Consider the following 18,062-nt stretch of genomic DNA (forward strand, 5'->3'; position numbering starts at 1 on the left):
AAACACAAAAACGACAGCAACAACGATAACAGCAACAACAACGATAGCAGCAGCAACGGCAGCAACGATAGCAGTAGCAACGGCAGTAATAACGGCAGCAGCAACAACGATAGCAGCAGCAACAGCAGCAGCAACAACAACAGCAGCAACAACAACAGCAGCAACAACAACAGCAGCAACAACAACAGCAGCAACAACAACAGCAGCAACAACAACAGCAGCAACAACAACAGCAGCAACAACAACAGCAGCAACAACAACAGCAGCAACAATAGCAGCAAGCAACCAGTAACTTCAGACCGCAAAACGCCCGCCTACCTAGAACTCCATATTTTTGCCAGAACACCACTTCGTCAAAAGTGATGTATACATTTTATTATCATTTTGTAGGGAGAAAAGGAAAAAGGAAAAGAGGAAAAAGGTAACAAGGAAAAGGAAAAGGAAAAGGAAAAGGAAAAGGAAAAGGAAAAGGAAAAGGAAAAGGAAAAAGGCAGAAGAAAAAAGGCAAAAGGAAAAGGGCAAAAGGAAAAGGGCAAAAGGAAAAAGGCAAAAAGAAAAAAGTACAGGAAACACTTTTTCAATCACGTCACTACGACTCTCCAAGGTAGTGATGAGTCGGTTCGTAGGGAGAGGTCCTTGTCTTTGTCTCCCATGTTGCCGTGGTTGCAGCTCTTGGCGTATGGACGATGGAACCTTTGGCGGGAGGCTTGGAACCAGATTTGGTTCCGTCACTGACGTCAGAATGACCGGTGCCTGACGAATTCTTGAGGTTTGCAAGCAGAGAGGCGATTGGCATGCGGTTCAACGGCGGAGCTCCGGAGGAATGCTTTCCGGAGGTACCGTTTGTTGAGTTTGTTCCGTTGTAGCCTCCAGAGGCGACGATTTTGATATCGAAACACGACGTGTAAATCTCATCCTTGCCGTTGGGGAGGTTAGGATCGATCCCAGCCGCGGTTGGCCAGATCCAGACCCAGTATCCGGTCAAGATCGAGCCTTGCTTGATGTCCTTTGGTACCGGGAAGTAGTGCTGACAAGCGAGGTCGGCTCCCGTGAGCTCATCCGGCTCGTGGGGGTATTGCTGTTGCCGACTCTGGGAGATTTTGTCACCGTTAACTTGGTAACATCGGCCGTCATCGAAATCTTGACTCGCGAGGAGACGACCACGGCCGTCACCTCCGGATCCGCCCGCACCCCATACCCCGTGGACGTCGAGGAACTTTTCATCTTGGCGAGGATCTTGAGTGCCGTAGATGTATACTGTTCCACGATTCTCTGGTTTGCCGGGCTGGGTATCTGGGAGGGTCACGTGTCCGTTTTCCTGTAACATCAAGGCAACAATATCGCCGGGCGCTGCCTCGAGCATGGGGAAACCACCGGATTGGCGTTGACGGCGCTGAGACGGCATGCACATAAAGTCGCTGGGTTGCATCCCAACGTCGACAGGGCGGTCCTCAGGAGGAAGTCGATGTGTCATCATCATGTCATTGAATCCAGATCCCGTTCGAGCAACATGGCCACGAATGTAGCCCTTTTTCCCAACGAACGACCCGTTCGTAGCGACGTTCAACTCTTCAACCCAGCTATGGCACTCAGCCAAGGCGGCCAAGCAAGTTGCAGCCACGACGGAAGTAATTGTGAACCGCATCTTGAAGGATATAATAGTATATAGCCTGAGTGGAGAGTGGATAGAAGATGTTTGAATATATTAGGTGTTGGCCTGAATAGAAGATGGAACAGATCATGGAACAGAAGTTGTTCAAGTTTACTTTGTGGTGCACGGTAAGTAGGCAGTTTCTCGAGCAGATGGAACTTGTGATGAAGAAGAAAAGAAAAAAAGAAGGAGAAAAGTGGGCGATGGCCTTCAACTTATAGCCGCAGCGAGTACGATTTTGGGGGGCAAACGGCCTTGGGTAAAATCGGTGCAAGAGGAGGACGATGGCGTCAGATCCAGGATTCTTTGCCCGTTCGGACCGGCCTGTTAGGGAACAAAGGGTCTATGACGTGAGACAGACGCGGGAGACGTGGGAGAGACGTGGGAGCCTTTGGGAGAAAGAAGGGTTTATGGTCGAATGTAACAGAAATGAGTTGACGTCCGTGGTTCAGGTCGACAAACTCCGTCTATATAGAGTGGTTCCTTAGATGGAGGTTGGGCGGGCGGAAGTAGGCGGGCGGAAAGGGGTTGAGTCTCTGGTAGCGAGTCGGAAAACAGAGCCGTGGAAGGTAAACGTTAGTTTGAGAAGGGAAGGAAGTCTGTTATGCAGAGCCAAGGAGTGTTATATAGTCATAGACTTTGTCATGGATATCAATGATAGAGGGTGAATGGCCGAATAAGAATGTTGACCAGCAACACCACTGACTATTCAATAGAAGAGAAATATGCAAGAACCTATTCACGGGAATAAGAAAAGGAAAACAACAGTGTTCTCTATATATATACTGTATGCCGGCGGCAACGGGACGGCAGTAGATGGGTATCATCTACCTCTGCACCAGACCGTGGACCAAGGAGCAACACAGGCCAATGAAGCAGGTAAGCGCGGCCTCTTCCTGACATACGCCCACGGCATGTTTCAACCCCAACTTGCCGGTAACCAGCATATTTGAGCATCCGGCCGGAACGTCCTGGAGAGAGACTACCATGGGAGGGGAGGCCCTGGATGTTCTGATCCGTGGACCTAGGGTATAGAGAGTTCAATGGAACATGTATGGTCGTCTGACCAGGCCAAGTGCCGGAAGAGCAGGCTATGACTGTCGATGCTACTGCAGCTGTCACTGCAACGGTAGGCCGGCGCTTGCAGGTTGACCAGGTCGACCAGGTCGACCAGGTTGAAGGTGAAGTCGAGGTCGAAGTCGAAAAGTGAAGTTGAAGTTGAAACCGGAGAAAGTCGAAAGTCGCAGATGTTGGCTTGGCGTGGCCTCTGGTTGGCTGACGTTTCTCTATGCGCATCCAGGCGATACTTACGACTATGAGAAGAAGACGATGAGAAGAAGATGAGAAGACTTACGAGACTGAGATAAAGATGATGAAGAGAAGAGAGGAGTTTATAAGGTCAGTCTCGCTGCTCAGAATCTACACATCGCCGTGTTATTCTATTATTCCTGTTGAATATACTTGATGTACTTGTCGTACTTTGAGAAGTAAGCGCCGTGTATCCTTTCATTTCTTAAGACAGGGAGCAAGCTGACCCATGGCATGTTAGGCGGCTACATGTTTATTCTTAGCATGATTATGGATATATGTCCTGTTTATTCTTAGCATGATTATGGATATGTCCCGCCGGTTATGTTTTATCTCTGTCGAAACATGCTCGTCCAGCATCTCTCTACAAGGGCAAAGACCCTCCAGTCAACGCCCTATCAGCGCTACTTTGCATCTCCGGTGGCTTCTGCAGCCGGCTCACTTTTCCGTGTGATAGATCTTATCCCATACTTCTGTCTTCAACCCCACTGTTTGCTGCTTGCATCTCAGAGTCCACACTAGACACGTACAGGCCAGTGTACGGACCGCGGGGTAGGAAGCTAACAAGTGAGTCTCCAATGATTCTCCCATGACTCTCCAGTGTCTATAAGGCGACGGGCTAACGAGGACAATATAGAACAATAGGACAATAGTACCAGGCTGGAGTGGTCCTGATGCGGCCGTTGTACGAAAGCGAGCCCCGGGGAACAAAGGACTTGCATCAAGCGCAACTCTACCTCCATCCCTACGCCTTAAGATGATGATATAGATGCCATCACCATCTATGAGCTCGTCCTATCGCCAGTCGTTCACCGGCCAGCAGACAGCCAGCCTGACCCTCCGTCATCCACGGCGTCGTCCACGGCATCGTCACCGACCCAACGCCGTACATGCAGCCAGCCTCGTTAACCCCCAGCCCACCCCCTCTCGATAAGATACACTCTCTAAATACATACAATAATGCTCGTGTAAGTATCTTCCAGCTCAAAATCCGCCGAAAAACCCAGGTCACGTGCTATCCGTGGCGCTCTAAATTTTGGGGCAGAAAAAAGTTTGGGTTGAGGAGAAAAAAAAAGAGTGAGAGAAGGAAAAAAAGGAGGGAAGAGAAAGAAAGGGGCTTGGGATTGGTAGACTATGTCGTAGTAGTCGCGCGTCGGGAATATATTAGTTATCGCTGCTCCGTACCTCCCTGTATATAGAACAATCGCAGCAGTGTATAGGGAACTCCTTAAAAGCCGACGAACTCGATCAGGCCGCACCGCCAAACTGGAAATTCGGATTCAGGCCTTCCCTGCAGTGATCCTCGTCCGTCGTTAAATCTCCACAGATGGTGGCATAGCCTTCAGCTTGCATCTCCCTCCTCTCTTCATCCCTTCTTCCCTGCTGAGTGGGAAGCAGGAAAATTGTAAGTAGGCTGCCTCGTACATCTGGGTGCTCAGCCATCTATTTCCCCCCCCCCCTTAAGCTGTCTATCTCGAGGCCAAGCTGACCGCTTCATCTATCTCCAGCCTCAAGCTCTCCTAGGTTTCATACTTTTGCTGGGGTCAGCAGGCGGTTTAATTACGACATTCAATCCGTTATCTCTCCCTGCTCCACCGCTCAATTCCTGAATTCCTCGATAGACGAGCAGCATCCTCCAGCAGCATCCTTCACCAGGGCGAGACCCGACGAGATCAGACGGCCAGAGAACGCACACTACAGGTTATGCACTGAGATCGAAGATAGATTATCATGAGGGGATCTTCGCTTATTCCTCGCCGGTTTCGCGAGAACTCCGACGATGCCGCAGAGGCTGGATGGCTCAATCGACAGGTGACGAGTGTGCTGCAGTCCCTCTCGCTAAGAGCTTGCAGACATCCCATACACACGATAGTGGCCATAGCATTGCTCGCGAGCACGACCTACGTTGGTCTTTTAGACGGCAGCCTGGTCGAGTCGCGCAAGGCGAATGACGGCGCCGGACAGGTCGACGTAGCTTCACTGGTAGGCGGAGGGAGGAATTTACATCTTGGACCGGACACGCAATGGAGATGGCAGGTGGACGATTCCGTTCAGGCCGATACCAGAAAGGTACGCACTTTCACCAATTCTTCATCCTCGTTGGAGAGCTCAACTGCTAACATTCGATTCACCGCTGAGCAGGTGTCACAGCATCTTGCCATTGCGACCTTCGTGTTCCCGCATTCATCCTCTGGGTCGCCGCAGTCACCTCCCCTTGCAGAGAATGTGCCACTGCCTGCCAATAGCTCTGCCAAACTCATTCCATACACGCCCAATCTACTTACGCCCATATCACAAGATACGCACCTGGCCTACTCGCTTCCGTACGATGAAGTGCCGTATTTCCTCAGATCGGTGCAGGAGATGCCGGATTCGACCAATGATCCAGAGGGAATTGAACAGAAGAAATGGATAATGAAGGCTGCGCGCAGCTCGGTCTCGGGTTCTAACGTTGCCATACAGAACTGGTTCACTGATGGATGGAACTCGTTTGTGGACTTGATCAAGGTATTTTTCATCTCGACGTTCTTTTTTTGGCCTGTAATAGGTAGCACGGTATAGCTGACGCGATAATAGCATGCGGAAACCATCGACATCATTATCATGGTGCTTGGATATATCTCCATGCATCTAACCTTTGTATCACTGTTCCTATCCCTACGACGTCTCGGATCGAGGTCTTGGCTGGCTGCAACTGTCCTCATCTCTGGAGGCTTTGCTTTCCTCTTCGGTCTGCTGGTGACCACCGCCCTCGGTGTTCCAATTAACATGGTCTTGCTCTCTGAGGGTCTGCCGTTCCTTGTCGTTACTATCGGATTTGAGAAGCCTATCATCCTCACCAAGGCCGTGCTCGAACGTAGCCACCAACAACCAGGAGCCAACACTGTGACTGCCAACGGCTCTACTAAGCCTGCTACGCCAGTACGATCTATTCAAGATGCCATTCAACAAGCCGTGGAAGCCACCGGATTCGAAATCGTCCGAGACTACCTGATTGAAATTGCCATTCTTGTTGCCGGCGCTGCCTCGGGCATCCAGGGTGGTCTACGACAGTTCTGCTTCCTGGCTGCCTGGATTCTGTTCTTCGACTGCATTCTCCTCTTCACCTTCTACACCACGATCCTATGCATAAAGCTTGAAATCAACCGTATCAAGCGCCATGTGGATATCCGCAAGACCCTAGAAGAGGAAGGAATTACTCACCGTGTGGCTGAGAAGGTTGCTTCGACCAGTGATTGGCCACAGATGAGCTTCGACGGCAAGGGAGGTAACTCAAAGACCAACGGTGCTGGAATCTTCGGCCAGAAGGTCCGAGCTAGCAGCATTCCCAAGTTCAAGTTCCTTATGGTTGGAGGCTTCATCCTGATCAACCTCCTCAATCTCGCTACCATTCCGTTCCGTAATCGCCAAGATGGCTTGTTCATGCCAGTTTTGTCGAAGGTCTCTAACATTCTATCTCCCGTGCCAATTGATCCGTTCAAGGTCGCCGAGAACGGTCTCGATGTCATCTACGTCAGTGCAAAGAGCCAGCAGGTTGAAACCATAGTCACCGTTTTGCCACCAATCAAATATCAGCTCGAATATCCCTCTGCTCACTACGCTAGTGCCAACGTTGATCGTCTACTTGATACCGACTACAACCCTGTTCTCGATGTCGTGGGTGGCCGAGTGCTTGAAAGTATCCTCAGATCCCTCGATGACCCAATCATTAGCAAATGGATCATTGCTGCTCTTATCTTGAGTTTGATTCTTAACGGCTACCTTTTCAATGCTGCACGCTGGAGCATCAAGGAAGAGCAATCATCGACTCCATCTGAAGCGCCCACGCCAACTCCTGCCCCGGCCAGAGTTGAGCGCAAACCCGTGATCAAGGAAGATGGTACTCCACGAACGTTGGAAGAATGTGAGCAGATGCTAAAGGATAAGATGGTAACCTCGCTTGACGATGAAGAATTGGTCGAACTCTCGCTCCGTGGTAAAATCCCTGGATACGCACTTGAGAAAACCATGGAACATGAAAGCATCACTCGTCTGGAGGCATTCACTCGAGCAGTCAAGCTCCGACGGTCTATTGTTGCTAGGAATCCTGTGACTGCAGCTACCAGTGCGAGCGTGGAGACTTCCAAATTGCCATATGAGGGAATGAACTATACTCTTGTTCATGGTGCCTGCTGCGAGAATGTTATTGGATATCTCCCACTCCCAATGGGTGTTGCTGGTCCCTTGATCATTGACGGACAAAGCTATTTTATCCCCATGGCCACCACCGAAGGTGTTCTTGTTGCTAGTACCAGCAGAGGATGCAAGGCCATCAACGCCGGTGGCGGTGCTACCACGGTTCTCACGGCGGACGGTATGACTCGAGGTCCCTGTGTGAGCTTCGACAGCGTCTCCCGAGCCGGCGAAGCCAAAGTCTGGCTCGATTCCGAAGAAGGCCAATCGACCATGAAAGCCGCGTTCAACTCTACCAGTCGTTTTGCAAGACTTCAGTCTATGAAGACCGCTCTCGCTGGCACAAACCTGTACATTCGATTCAAGACCACAACCGGTGACGCTATGGGCATGAATATGATTTCCAAAGGTGTCGAGAAAGCTCTGTCTGTTATGGCCAATGAAGCTGGATTCGAGGATATGCAGACCATCTCCGTCTCTGGAAACTTCTGCACTGACAAGAAGGCTGCCGCCGTTAACTGGATTGATGGGCGAGGAAAATCTGTCGTTGCCGAAGCCGTTATCCCAGCTAATGTCGTCAAGTCCGTTCTTAAGAGTGATGTTGACTCTCTGGTCGAGCTTAATATCTCCAAGAATCTTATCGGAAGTGCCATGGCTGGCGCTCTCGGCGGATTCAACGCCCATGCATCCAATATCGTCACAGCCTTGTTCCTGGCCACGGGTCAGGATCCTGCCCAAAACGTTGAGAGCAGCAACTGTATCACAATTATGAAGAAGTATGCCTCATCCCTCATCCCTAATCCCTTCCACCCCTAACTCCATGTTTTAAATTGATTCCAACCGCTGACATTTATCCTTCTCTTCCAGCGTGGGTGGTAACTTACACATCAGCGTCTCTATGCCATCGATAGAAGTCGGTACCATTGGCGGCGGCACCATCCTTGAAGGACAAGGAGCCATGCTCGAACTCCTCGGCGTTCGGGGCGCACACCCTACCAACCCAGGCGACAACGCTCGCCGTCTTGCACGAATTGTAGGCGCCGCCGTCCTCGCCGGCGAGCTCAGTCTCTGCGCTGCCCTTGCGGCCGGTCACCTTGTCCGAGCACACATGGCTCACAACAGAGGCTCCGCAGCGGCGGCAGCACCAGCGTCATCATCACTACCAACAGCTCCTCCAACACGGTCTGTAACTCCTGTTTCAGCTGCTGTTGGAGCAGCAAGATCTGCGAACAACCTTGCCATGACGGCCGTTAGCGATCGTAAATGAATTTAAAAGGCCACACAAGTTTTATCCGTGGCCTGGCGTGAGGATGAGAATCGTAATCCTATTTAATCTCACTTCTTTAATTGCATTTTGCAGATAATAAAACGCTGACTTGTTTTCCGGTTTCCTTTTTTTTCTCTTTTCTCCCGCTCGGCACTTTAAGAGTTTCTCCCTCCCCTTCTGCAGGTGGTTTCGGATCTTCAGCTTCATTTCGCTTGCGATGTGAGCTGTTAGTTGTGATTCGTTCTTTTTGCATGGATTAGCTGCATTTCGATATTTCTTACTTCTCTCCAGCATCCTTAGATAGAAACGGAGCCGATATAATTACCTTGTCCATTATCCTGTACACCTCGTAGGGCCTCGTAGGGCCTTGTAGATCTCCTTAATGGTAGGGAGACGCTTTGAGCGATATCAGACGCAACAGCAGACGATGCATGTATATATCCGATTGTCTTGCACGCTCTTTGTCTCCCGCTTCCCTGTTTCCACCACCCATCCATGCATGGTCTGTAGGGATAATTCCTGATCATCGATCGATCGTGGCTCCGGCTTACTTTTGAACTAGCCAGCTATTCTTGGAAGCAGGCCATGGAGCTTTTGGTCTGATTGGCGCTGCGAAAAGTCCAGAACCAACCAGGATCCCGAACTCCATGCTCTCCTTCGCCTCCATCGAAAAAGGAGAACAGGCCGGGCAGATAGCACGACGGCAAGAGGACGGACTATGCGGTGCCTTGCATCTCCTGCAATTGACTGCCACGCCTGTATTGTCGTGTCTCGCTCTTCATAGGACCGGATCTGCGTCTGCGTCTCGTCCGTCCTGGGCGCTCTCTGGCTGGCTGCTGGCTTCGTGATACATACAACTTTCGGGGGTGCGCCTTTCTTTTCTTCCCTGTTGTCAGGTTTCCCCGTCCTGCAAAGGGGAGTACAGGTTGATTTGTTCCCGGTTTCTCATACGGTATATAGCTGCCTCTTGTCCTACTCCGTCGCCGTTTTTCTCCTCCCGGGAAGCCCAGCTAACAGAGGAGATGTCTTGCCCAGGTTAGAAGATCAACCCAAGAAAACACGACAAAGCGGTATCCTTCATTTCTTTTTTCTCTTCTTCGTCTTTTTTCTTCTTCGTTGCTCGAAGCTCGTTGCGGCCGTTGAACGAACTTTTTTTGACGACGTCGTTTGCGATCGAAGAAGCACCAAGTTCCGTGGTGGTCGCAGTTATAGCCCTCCTCCGCCCCTTCGCGGCCTCTCGCCAAACCTCTGGATACGGATTAACGGTTCAAGAACGTGTTCTGTGTCGCCTGCTTCTCCGCACATAATTACACTGTTCATGTGTGACCGGTAGACTGCTTGCGACCTGCTCATGAACAGTTCTGTACCTCCCCGTCCCGAAGTCACCATGTCTCCCGTTTCGACCGACGGAAGCGAATGGTCAGGAATAAATCAATATTCGCTCCCATCACCGAACTCCATCCGCAGCGCATTCCCTACTCCACCGTCGTCTGGCTCGCAATCCCATGGCGGTCCTTCAGATTCGACTTCCATCTCGTCTAACAGCCTCACACTCCCACCAGCTAGAATGTCACAGAAGGCATCACCACCGAGCTCGATTGCGTCACGGTCGAGAGAAAGTAATGGCACACTCTCGGACCAGAGTGGTGCTAGGAGACAGAGGATGGAGGATATGCTGTCCCAGCACTACATCGTACTGAGAAGATACCTCCAAGGTCCGTCCAGAGACGAATCGAATATACGGTCAAATAAGGCTAGAGATAAGCTTTTACGGCTGTCTCCTGTCCTGTTCCTCGAATTGAGTACAGACGTCTACGACGAACTACTTAGACGACAGGCTGTCGTGGCTGCTTCTCGTCCAGGTCCTCCAGGTCCACGGCCGGAGGTTCCTCCCCACCTACTTCCCCGACAAGAATATCATAAAAAACGTAATCAGGCGCGCCAGAAGCTATCCTCGTTACAGGATCAGCGGTTTAAAGACCTTGCGACAGATGTGTTTTGTGAGCTAGAGAGACGGTTTCCACACTTTGCTGGTCCAGACATGAGCAGGCGCGGGAGCCCTGCACCCAGTATGGGAGGACGTTATGGCGGCCCACGACCGGACTCTAACGGACAAGGCTACGGGTATCCAGGCACTCCAAACGGATCTCGTGGCCCTCCGCCGGGTTCTAGAGGCCCTGGATATCCTCCTGGTCCTGGTGGCCGATTCCCCCCTCGACAAGGCTCCCTCGGGGGCATGTCTGCTACAGGATTGGGCATAAACGGCGAAGCGATTCCGGAAAACGCACCCTATCAAAAATCTTTCCAGAATAATACCGTTGTGCCTAATAAAAGTACGCTAGTGGAAGACGATGACGCCGACGATGACGATGATCGGCGAAGTGATGCCTTTGCGCTAGATAAGGTGCTTGATAGCAGGAGAGATCTGATGACAAGCGCTAGTGGTGCAGAACGTGATAGAAAACTTGCTGATGCTGAGGCGCAGGTATCTGAGCTTCAAAAAAGGGTAGAAGAGCTGGAGTTGATGCACAAGGAGAAGGAGGAGGAAATAAGCTCTCTCCGGGGAAGCAAGGATAGATCAAGTGTAAGTCTTAATATTTGTTCTCTCCTATATTTACGTGAGAAGGTTACTGACGAGGTATTAGGGATGGGAGGCGGAGAAAGCTGGATACGAAGAGATGAAGCGAGAGCTGGAAGAGCAATTATCCAACACGCATAACCTTAACAATTCGGTTCTCTCACAGCTCGACGAGGCTCGGGATCGGCAGAGAAGTGCTGAGATGGAGCTAGATCAGCTTCGTCAAGAAAGATCCGTCGGTGGCAACGCTTCTGCTTCTAGTGACGACGGAAACGAATGGAGAACCCGATTCGAGGACCTTGATCGGGAGCATGAATCTCTCAAAGCCAAACTCAAGCATCAACAAGAAGTCACGGAACAAGTGCGGTTACAAGCCTCGGCGTTCCTGCAGGAAATGAGAGCGTTGTCTGACGGGCAAAACTCGAATTGGGATCGCGAGGAACGTCTAGCACGAGATGTAGACCGACTAGAGGCAGAAGTCAAGCACTGGAAGAACCGATACGCAAAATCAAAGACACAACTGCGGCACCTTCGATCCTCCTCAATCGGATTACCTGAACACCTTCCGGACACGAATATCATTGCAAAGGAGAACGACCTAACTCAGCCTGACGGGCTGGTCAAAGATGTACACATTACCAAGTTCCAAATGGCTATTGATGAATTGTTACGCATTGCACGCTCCGACGAGCCGTCTATGGTATTGGGACAGATGAAGGGTGTTGTGCTTGCTGTCCGATACATCACACAAGATCTCGATAACGCCCAAAAGAGAAACAAACACGACGACGACGATGAATTGCTCAGAGTACGCACCCGAGCCAAAGCACAAGTCTCAGCAACCGCAAACAACCTCATCACTGCTTCAAAGAATTTCGGCAACTCCAACGGCCTGTCGCCCGTCTCTCTTCTGGATGCAGCTGCCTCTCACCTCACTGCAGCAGTGGTCGATCTAGTCCGGAAAGTGAAGATTAGACCAACCCCAGAGGACGAGCTTGCAGATGATGAAGGAGACGAAGACCAGCTCGCACCCATGCAGTCACCTGGATACTTCAGCGTAGCTCCAAGCCTGACCCGATTCAGCGGCAACGAGTCTATCTACAGCGCCATCAGCTCTCCGCCGTCATTACGATCGAGGGCCAACTCCCACGTCATGTCACGAAACCGGTTGTCAGGAGCTAAACATGGCTATCCCGGTCTGTCTCCTGATAAGGAGCTAGAAGAGCTCAGGGTAAGTTTCACATCCAAAAGTTAACTACGTCCCATCATCCTCTCGTCTCTAATCGATCAATATAGCTCCACCTGGAAGACCAAACCAGCGCCCTCGTCCATTCCATCCAATCCCTCGTGGCCAGCATACGAGGCGAAGACCCCATTTCCTCTATCCAGATGCACATCAACACCATTGCAGGCGCTGTCGAGAAGGTAGTCTCCTCGACGGAAATGGCCATGTCGAAACCCGATGCCAACCCTGCGCTGCGTGAACGTGCAGTCCCCGTGATAGAAATACTTGCTCGACACCGTGATGACCTTCTCGACGTTGGCGCTGCAGGCGGCAAGACGAGTGACTCCACCGTGATACGTGAACTGAATAGCAAGCTGCCACCCATCGCATTCCAGATAGCTCGAGAGACGAAAGAGCTTGTGCAGCGTGTCGACCAGATCGAGTATGCCAGCCAGAACAACGAGGAAGATGATTTCCGTTAACACCTCCATCACATCTTCTATTCTACCTCTACCACTTATCTAATTTCATGTGCCCCTTTTTAACCACTTTGATTCTACTTATGGAACGGAATGACCTGTCCTTCTTGCCCAGTTTTATAGCCTTGCTTGTGTCTTCCTTCTCGCTTCTTCGCTTCTTCCGTTTTATATTCACATTCGGTTCTTCCACCTATTCGGAGTACGCCTTTCGAGCTTCTGTCTTTTTCCCTTTTTTTTCTTGCTTTCTCCCCAATGAGAACTTTACGGGTGATGGTGACGAGATGGATGTACTTTTATTCTCCATAGATACTTCGTATATCCTACTATTTTAATGTCAGCTACGGACAAAATATATCATGTTACCACTGAGCCAGAGACCTCGTATCGTATCACTGGTAGAGCGTTGGCGTGGAAGGCCGCAGAAGTTTTCAGCGCTATTTAAGGTAATTTCCGGTTTGGGCGCGACGGCCTCGCCCGGGTGGAGCCCTAGCCCCTGAGTCATGTGACTAAGTGGTATAAAGGGCAGGAACAACCCTCGAGAAAGGAAGGAGCGTGACCTTCTTCTGTCAACTCCTTACTCATCCCTTACTAATCTTATCATCCTTCTCATCTTACTCATCCCTTACTAATCTATTTACCTAAGGTCTTACTAAGCTATTTGCAAACAGTGCAAACACCCCTCCAGCTTCCCAAAACTACCCCGCCCCTAGCGCCCTTTTTTCCAACCCGCCGCGGCCATGGCTTCTTTTGCTCCTCGCTCTCTCTTCTCTTCCTCTTCCTCTTCCTCTTCTTCCTTTCTCCTCTCCTCCATCCGCCGGCCTCACACTCTGCAATCCATCGCATCTCAGCCAAAGCTCTCCAGATCTTTCCACCAGTCGTCTCCCATCATGGCTAACAACAGCAAAGCCTACTTCGAAGTGCAGTACGCCGACGCATCCGGCAACTGTGAGTTTTGCCCCTCACTCCTCTTGTTTACCATCACAACAACACGCTTCTGGGTGGTGATACATCGTCAATTGGCAGTACATGGAGCCTCTCGTGGAACAGCTCGCTGACATGGCCGTTTTCTGCCTCTTATAGCAAAGACCGGCCGCATCAACTTCACTCTCTACGACGATGCTGTCCCACGCACTACCAGGAACTTCCACGAGCTCTGCTCCGGCAAGCCAGGATTCGGATACAAGGGATCTGGCTTCCACCGTATCATCCCAGGTTTCATGATCCAGGGTGGTGACTTCACCCGTGGAAACGTACGTTTTACCGTATCTCTCTGGTTTACTTCTTTCATGGGGTCAAGCTAACATCACTTCTCTAGGGAACTGGTGGAAAGTCCATCTACGGTGAGAAGTTCGCCGACGAGAACTTCAGCAAAAAGCACACCCGCCCTGGTCTCCTCTCCATGGCCAACGCTGGACCAAACACGTAAGCAATGCACCACGATGTCCTGTCCGTAAAAACAACGTCTGGCTAACCCAGACCCTTTCCATCTCCATAGCAACGGCTCCCAATTCTTCATCACCACCGCCGTTACCAGCTGGCTCGACGGAAAGCACGTCGTTTTCGGCGAGGTCGACGACGATGGATCCATGGAGATCGTCAAGGCCCTCGAGGCCATGGGCAGCGCCTCCGGCACCATCAAGTCCCCCGTCAAGCCCGCCATCGTCGACTGCGGTGCCATGTAAAGATGTGCTAGCTCTCCTCTCTTCGCCCGATTAGACACAGCCTTTGCATTTTGACGAAAACACCCATGGCCCTTCCTTTTTCCTTTGTTCCTTTCTTGCGCTCTTGTCGTCCTTTTCTCTACTTTTCATCATCGCTCTGCCACACACAGACAGATAATATGGCTTAACGGGATTGGAGGCAAATTGCAATGTTGGAAAGAAACTGGATTAGGACAGCCAATCCACATCTTTACTCATAAAAAGCTAATCATCGTATCTGCCCTTGATTGCAACATAACTCTCATAGGTGGCTGTTTCAGTACGAAGACAACGCATAATCACTTTACATAGCTGAAAAAGAGGGGCATTACTTGCTCTGAATTGTACTACTTTTACCCTGTACAGGCTTCCTTGGTTTTTTTTTTTCAATCCATCCATCAACTTGACCAAATTAAACCAGACGGCGGGGTGGAGTTGGGTGCATTAATTGGCCACTCCTTCTCATGCATGGAGAAAAAGGAATATCCGCCAAAGCTACGACTGCCCCTCTACGTACATATCTCCGGCCAGGAAATGTTGTATAGGGTACGGAGTAGAGACAGTGGTAGAAGCTGGGAAGAAGTCCATAATAGAGTAGTGGTGTGAATTGGTAGAGAGTCGACGCTGTGTATTGACCGAATGGACAATGAGGGCTCAAGTGTCGGCTTGGGGTTCATGAATTAAATCCTCTGCACACTTTCATCGTGCAGCTTATATGCGATTTTGATTGGATCCCCGGTGAGTATTGGAATATCTTACCTGTATTTCTCAAAAATTATCCCATATCTTTGTTAGATGCATGTTGCAAGCACTGCCCAGTTAAAAATAGAGTGTTTCCCACTCATGGTGAGTTCAATTGTTAGAGGCTAGTGGTTTGGAGAAAAGTTCCGTGTACTGCCGCTTAAGACTTGTAATGATGTAAGGTAGATTAAGCCGTAATGCAGGATTATCTATCGCTGAGGCATATGCAACACCTTCTAGCAGCTCTCTCTCTTCTATATTGCCACTAAGCGCTGCCATTTCCTGTATATGTTTACCATAGGCCCAGATGCCGTTTCTCTGGCGTGTTCCAAACGGCAGAGAGAGGGGATCCAGGATATCTTGAAGTTCCGGCGCGAGCCATTCATGGGTTACTCCGCCAATGCCACTTATATCGATTAGAACGGCATTACCTTCATTATCGATCATGATGTTGGAGGGCTTAAGATCCATATGTGTGATACCTCTCAGATGTAACTGGTTGAGGCCATCAGCAATCTGGAGGGCCCATCTGCGCCAGGGAAGATTTTTCCCATCCGACTCTTTTAGTATAAGCTCCAATGTTCCACCCGAATAGTACTCTAGTAGTATTCCTCGCATGACAGGTTTGTCGTTAACTGGAGTCGTAGTCAGGTAGGGATTTCTGGAGACGACAACGGCAACCAACTGCACTATGTTGGGTACATGCCGGAACTGCATAAGATTGCGTAACTCTTGCTGCATGACATCACTATCCCTCGGGCTGTAAAAAGGCCTCTCGATCTCTTTGTAGATGTACCATCTCCCGTTTTCGTCAAGTTTAGCCAGAGAAATCCAGGGAACCGCACTAGGGAGTCCTTCCTTCAGCTTGATATCAGATAGCCATCTCGTCGGCACTGACAAATCTTCGACCTGGGGGTATATCACTCGGGAGACATCTTCCCGTATTGTATATCTAAGCTTGTTGGAAACCTCATCGAATCTGTTTCTCAGTGTAAGAGAAGGGGTAAGTTTTTGCTTTAATGGAAGCGGCCCTGACTGGAAATCTGGGGGGATCGGTTGTGTTATTGAGGTCAACTCGACCTCCGTAACAGTGTCGTCGATAAGGGGAGGAAGGGAATGAAAATCGATATGGGAAATGAAAGCTTCGAACTCAAGACGCCTTTCTAGCTTTTTTTTCATAATTTGGCTGGGTATCCTGTGCCTAAATGATATCTTGATGTGCCATTTCTTATGGCCTGAACGGGCAATGGCGCGAACTGAGCAATACGGAACCCCAAAGCCTTTGGCACCACGGTAAAGCTCCTCCTCCTCGTACGATCGCGGAACGAACTCAATGCTAAATGATGTCATGAGAAATGGACAGCCTGTGGTCGAGAACGCAGGATATTAATGAATGTTTGCGGAGTCAGTAGCTCATATCTAGCGGAGATAAAAAAAATCCGAATGCCGGTTGAATTATATCAGTTGCGCTACGCTTCAGGTCGCAAACTCTAGATATTGGACACTCATCATTGAAGCAAAGGCTAGGATGCATTGATATATGTTCTCGAGGGCCTCAAGTTCTATATGTAAATATATACAGTTTCTTGTGCAATATTTTGTCCAAACGATAGCCCGTTGACTAGAACGCCTCGGCGGCATTCTCATGTTCCCGGTATTTATTCTAGATTTAGATCCGGCACATGAAATCGGCCCTGGTCACACCAATAATGGTGTGCTTTAGATAGACATCACTTGGTATCGAGGCGTCCGTAATCGTCCATGGGAAGAAAGCGTCACGTTTCTCCTTACGAACGCTGGTACGGCATTCACCCGTAGATTATTCGCCATGTACCAATTCCGCTCTGCACGCAGCCCAGGCATCTCCGAGGGACGTATTGTTTCTCTTCTTTCAGTGGAATCCATTCTTCATGCCTCCGTCCATCTCATTCATCGTCGTACCCAGGACCGGAGACGGCTTCCCCCATCAAGACTCTTCTCCCTGCACTCTTCAATACTCCATTTAATATCTCCCGCGTCTGCTTACATCCATCAATCCCTACCGCAAACATCGTCTCAAGATACGACACATGCACTCCCGAATCCATCTGCACAATTGACAACATCTGATTCTCGTTCTCTGCATCATACCCGTCCTCGTCTTCATCATCTTCATCATCACCTCCTCTTGGAATATTTATATCAGGCATAGGATTCGTGTTCGCAACTGTCATATATGGTAATTCCACCTCCTCGGGGGCAGAAATGTCTAGTAGCGGGTCGAGGCTTTCGTTTGTCCCGCCTACTTGTGCTGATTCAGCCGTTACGGCCGGAGTGGACGCACGACCGCTCATGCCTACTGTGCAGGCGCAAAGAAGGCCGGGCATGGGAATACCGGCGTCCACGAGCGCGAGGGTACATGCGTTCACGCACGCGGCGAACAGTGAGCCATCAGATGAGAGGACAGATACGTGGATCGATATTGTACTGCGTGGGTAGAGATGGGCGTGTATGTGTGGTTGGAAAGCATCTCGGATCGAGTTGGCTAGTTCGATTGTAGCTTGCCTTGTTTTTCACCGTCAGTATTTAATACACTAAGTAAAGCAATAAAACCAGAAGAAAATAAGTTACCTATCTCCTCCACCACCGCCAGCAGCACTCTTCTTCTTCCGGTCCACATTCGCAAATCCAGCCAGATTAACGACGACATTAATCACAGCTCCCGTTGCGCCCGCTGTCTCTGAGCGTTTCCCCTCCGCGGGGCCATGAACTGTGCAAAGGACCGCCGTGTTGCCCATTGATAGATATGATGAGCCAGAACTAGCTGGGTTTGTGGATATTTGGGCCTGTAGAAGTCGTAGTTCGTTCCATCGCCGTCCGTCCAGCCGTAGCCGTGTGAGTCTGTATGTTGTTGAGGTATCGAGCGGCATTTTGATCAGGTTCGAAGGTTATAGTGACAAT

At 50.2% G+C, this 18,062-nt stretch overlaps 6 protein-coding genes across 6 annotated transcripts; 3 read left to right on the top strand and 3 right to left on the bottom strand.

Moving 5' to 3' along the window:
- Nucleotides 1-589: 589 nt before the first annotated feature.
- Nucleotides 590-1,645, bottom strand: GIQ15_03234 (uncharacterized protein; the record flags this gene model as incomplete). The annotated part of the gene is made up of 1 exon (XM_033550651.1): nt 590-1,645. One exon carries the CDS (start codon nt 1,643-1,645, stop codon nt 590-592), a length of 1,056 nt encoding a protein of 351 aa, XP_033407812.1.
- Nucleotides 1,646-4,690: 3,045 nt separating this feature from the next.
- Nucleotides 4,691-8,399, top strand: GIQ15_03235 (HMG-CoA reductase; the record flags this gene model as incomplete). The annotated part of the gene is made up of 3 exons (XM_033550652.1): nt 4,691-5,467; nt 5,537-7,908; nt 8,000-8,399. 3 exons carry the CDS (start codon nt 4,691-4,693, stop codon nt 8,397-8,399), a joined length of 3,549 nt encoding a protein of 1,182 aa, XP_033407813.1.
- Nucleotides 8,400-9,786: 1,387 nt separating this feature from the next.
- GIQ15_03236 (SpaA) lies at nt 9,787-12,684 on the top strand (the record flags this gene model as incomplete). Its single annotated transcript, XM_033550653.1, has 3 exons — nt 9,787-10,983; nt 11,045-12,208; nt 12,274-12,684. The coding sequence occupies 3 exons, from the start codon at nt 9,787-9,789 to the stop codon at nt 12,682-12,684; spliced, it is 2,772 nt and encodes a 923-aa protein (XP_033407814.1).
- An 884-nt stretch (nt 12,685-13,568) lies between these two features.
- On the top strand, nt 13,569-14,363 carry GIQ15_03237 (peptidyl-prolyl cis-trans isomerase; the record flags this gene model as incomplete). Its single annotated transcript, XM_033550654.1, has 4 exons — nt 13,569-13,626; nt 13,762-13,931; nt 13,997-14,103; nt 14,177-14,363. 4 exons carry the CDS (start codon nt 13,569-13,571, stop codon nt 14,361-14,363), a joined length of 522 nt encoding a protein of 173 aa, XP_033407815.1.
- Nucleotides 14,364-15,233: 870 nt separating this feature from the next.
- On the bottom strand, nt 15,234-16,472 carry GIQ15_03238 (protein kinase domain-containing protein; the record flags this gene model as incomplete). Its single annotated transcript, XM_033550655.1, has 1 exon — nt 15,234-16,472. The coding sequence occupies one exon, from the start codon at nt 16,470-16,472 to the stop codon at nt 15,234-15,236; it is 1,239 nt and encodes a 412-aa protein (XP_033407816.1).
- Nucleotides 16,473-17,047: 575 nt separating this feature from the next.
- On the bottom strand, nt 17,048-18,031 carry GIQ15_03239 (uncharacterized protein; the record flags this gene model as incomplete). Its single annotated transcript, XM_033550656.1, has 2 exons — nt 17,048-17,666; nt 17,733-18,031. 2 exons carry the CDS (start codon nt 18,029-18,031, stop codon nt 17,048-17,050), a joined length of 918 nt encoding a protein of 305 aa, XP_033407817.1.
- Between the last annotated feature and the right edge of the window lie 31 nt (nt 18,032-18,062).

The sequence above is a fragment of the Arthroderma uncinatum genome, assembly GCF_011692745.1.
Source record: "Arthroderma uncinatum strain CBS 119779 chromosome Unknown scaffold2, whole genome shotgun sequence".
Lineage (NCBI taxonomy): Eukaryota > Fungi > Ascomycota > Eurotiomycetes > Onygenales > Arthrodermataceae > Arthroderma > Arthroderma uncinatum.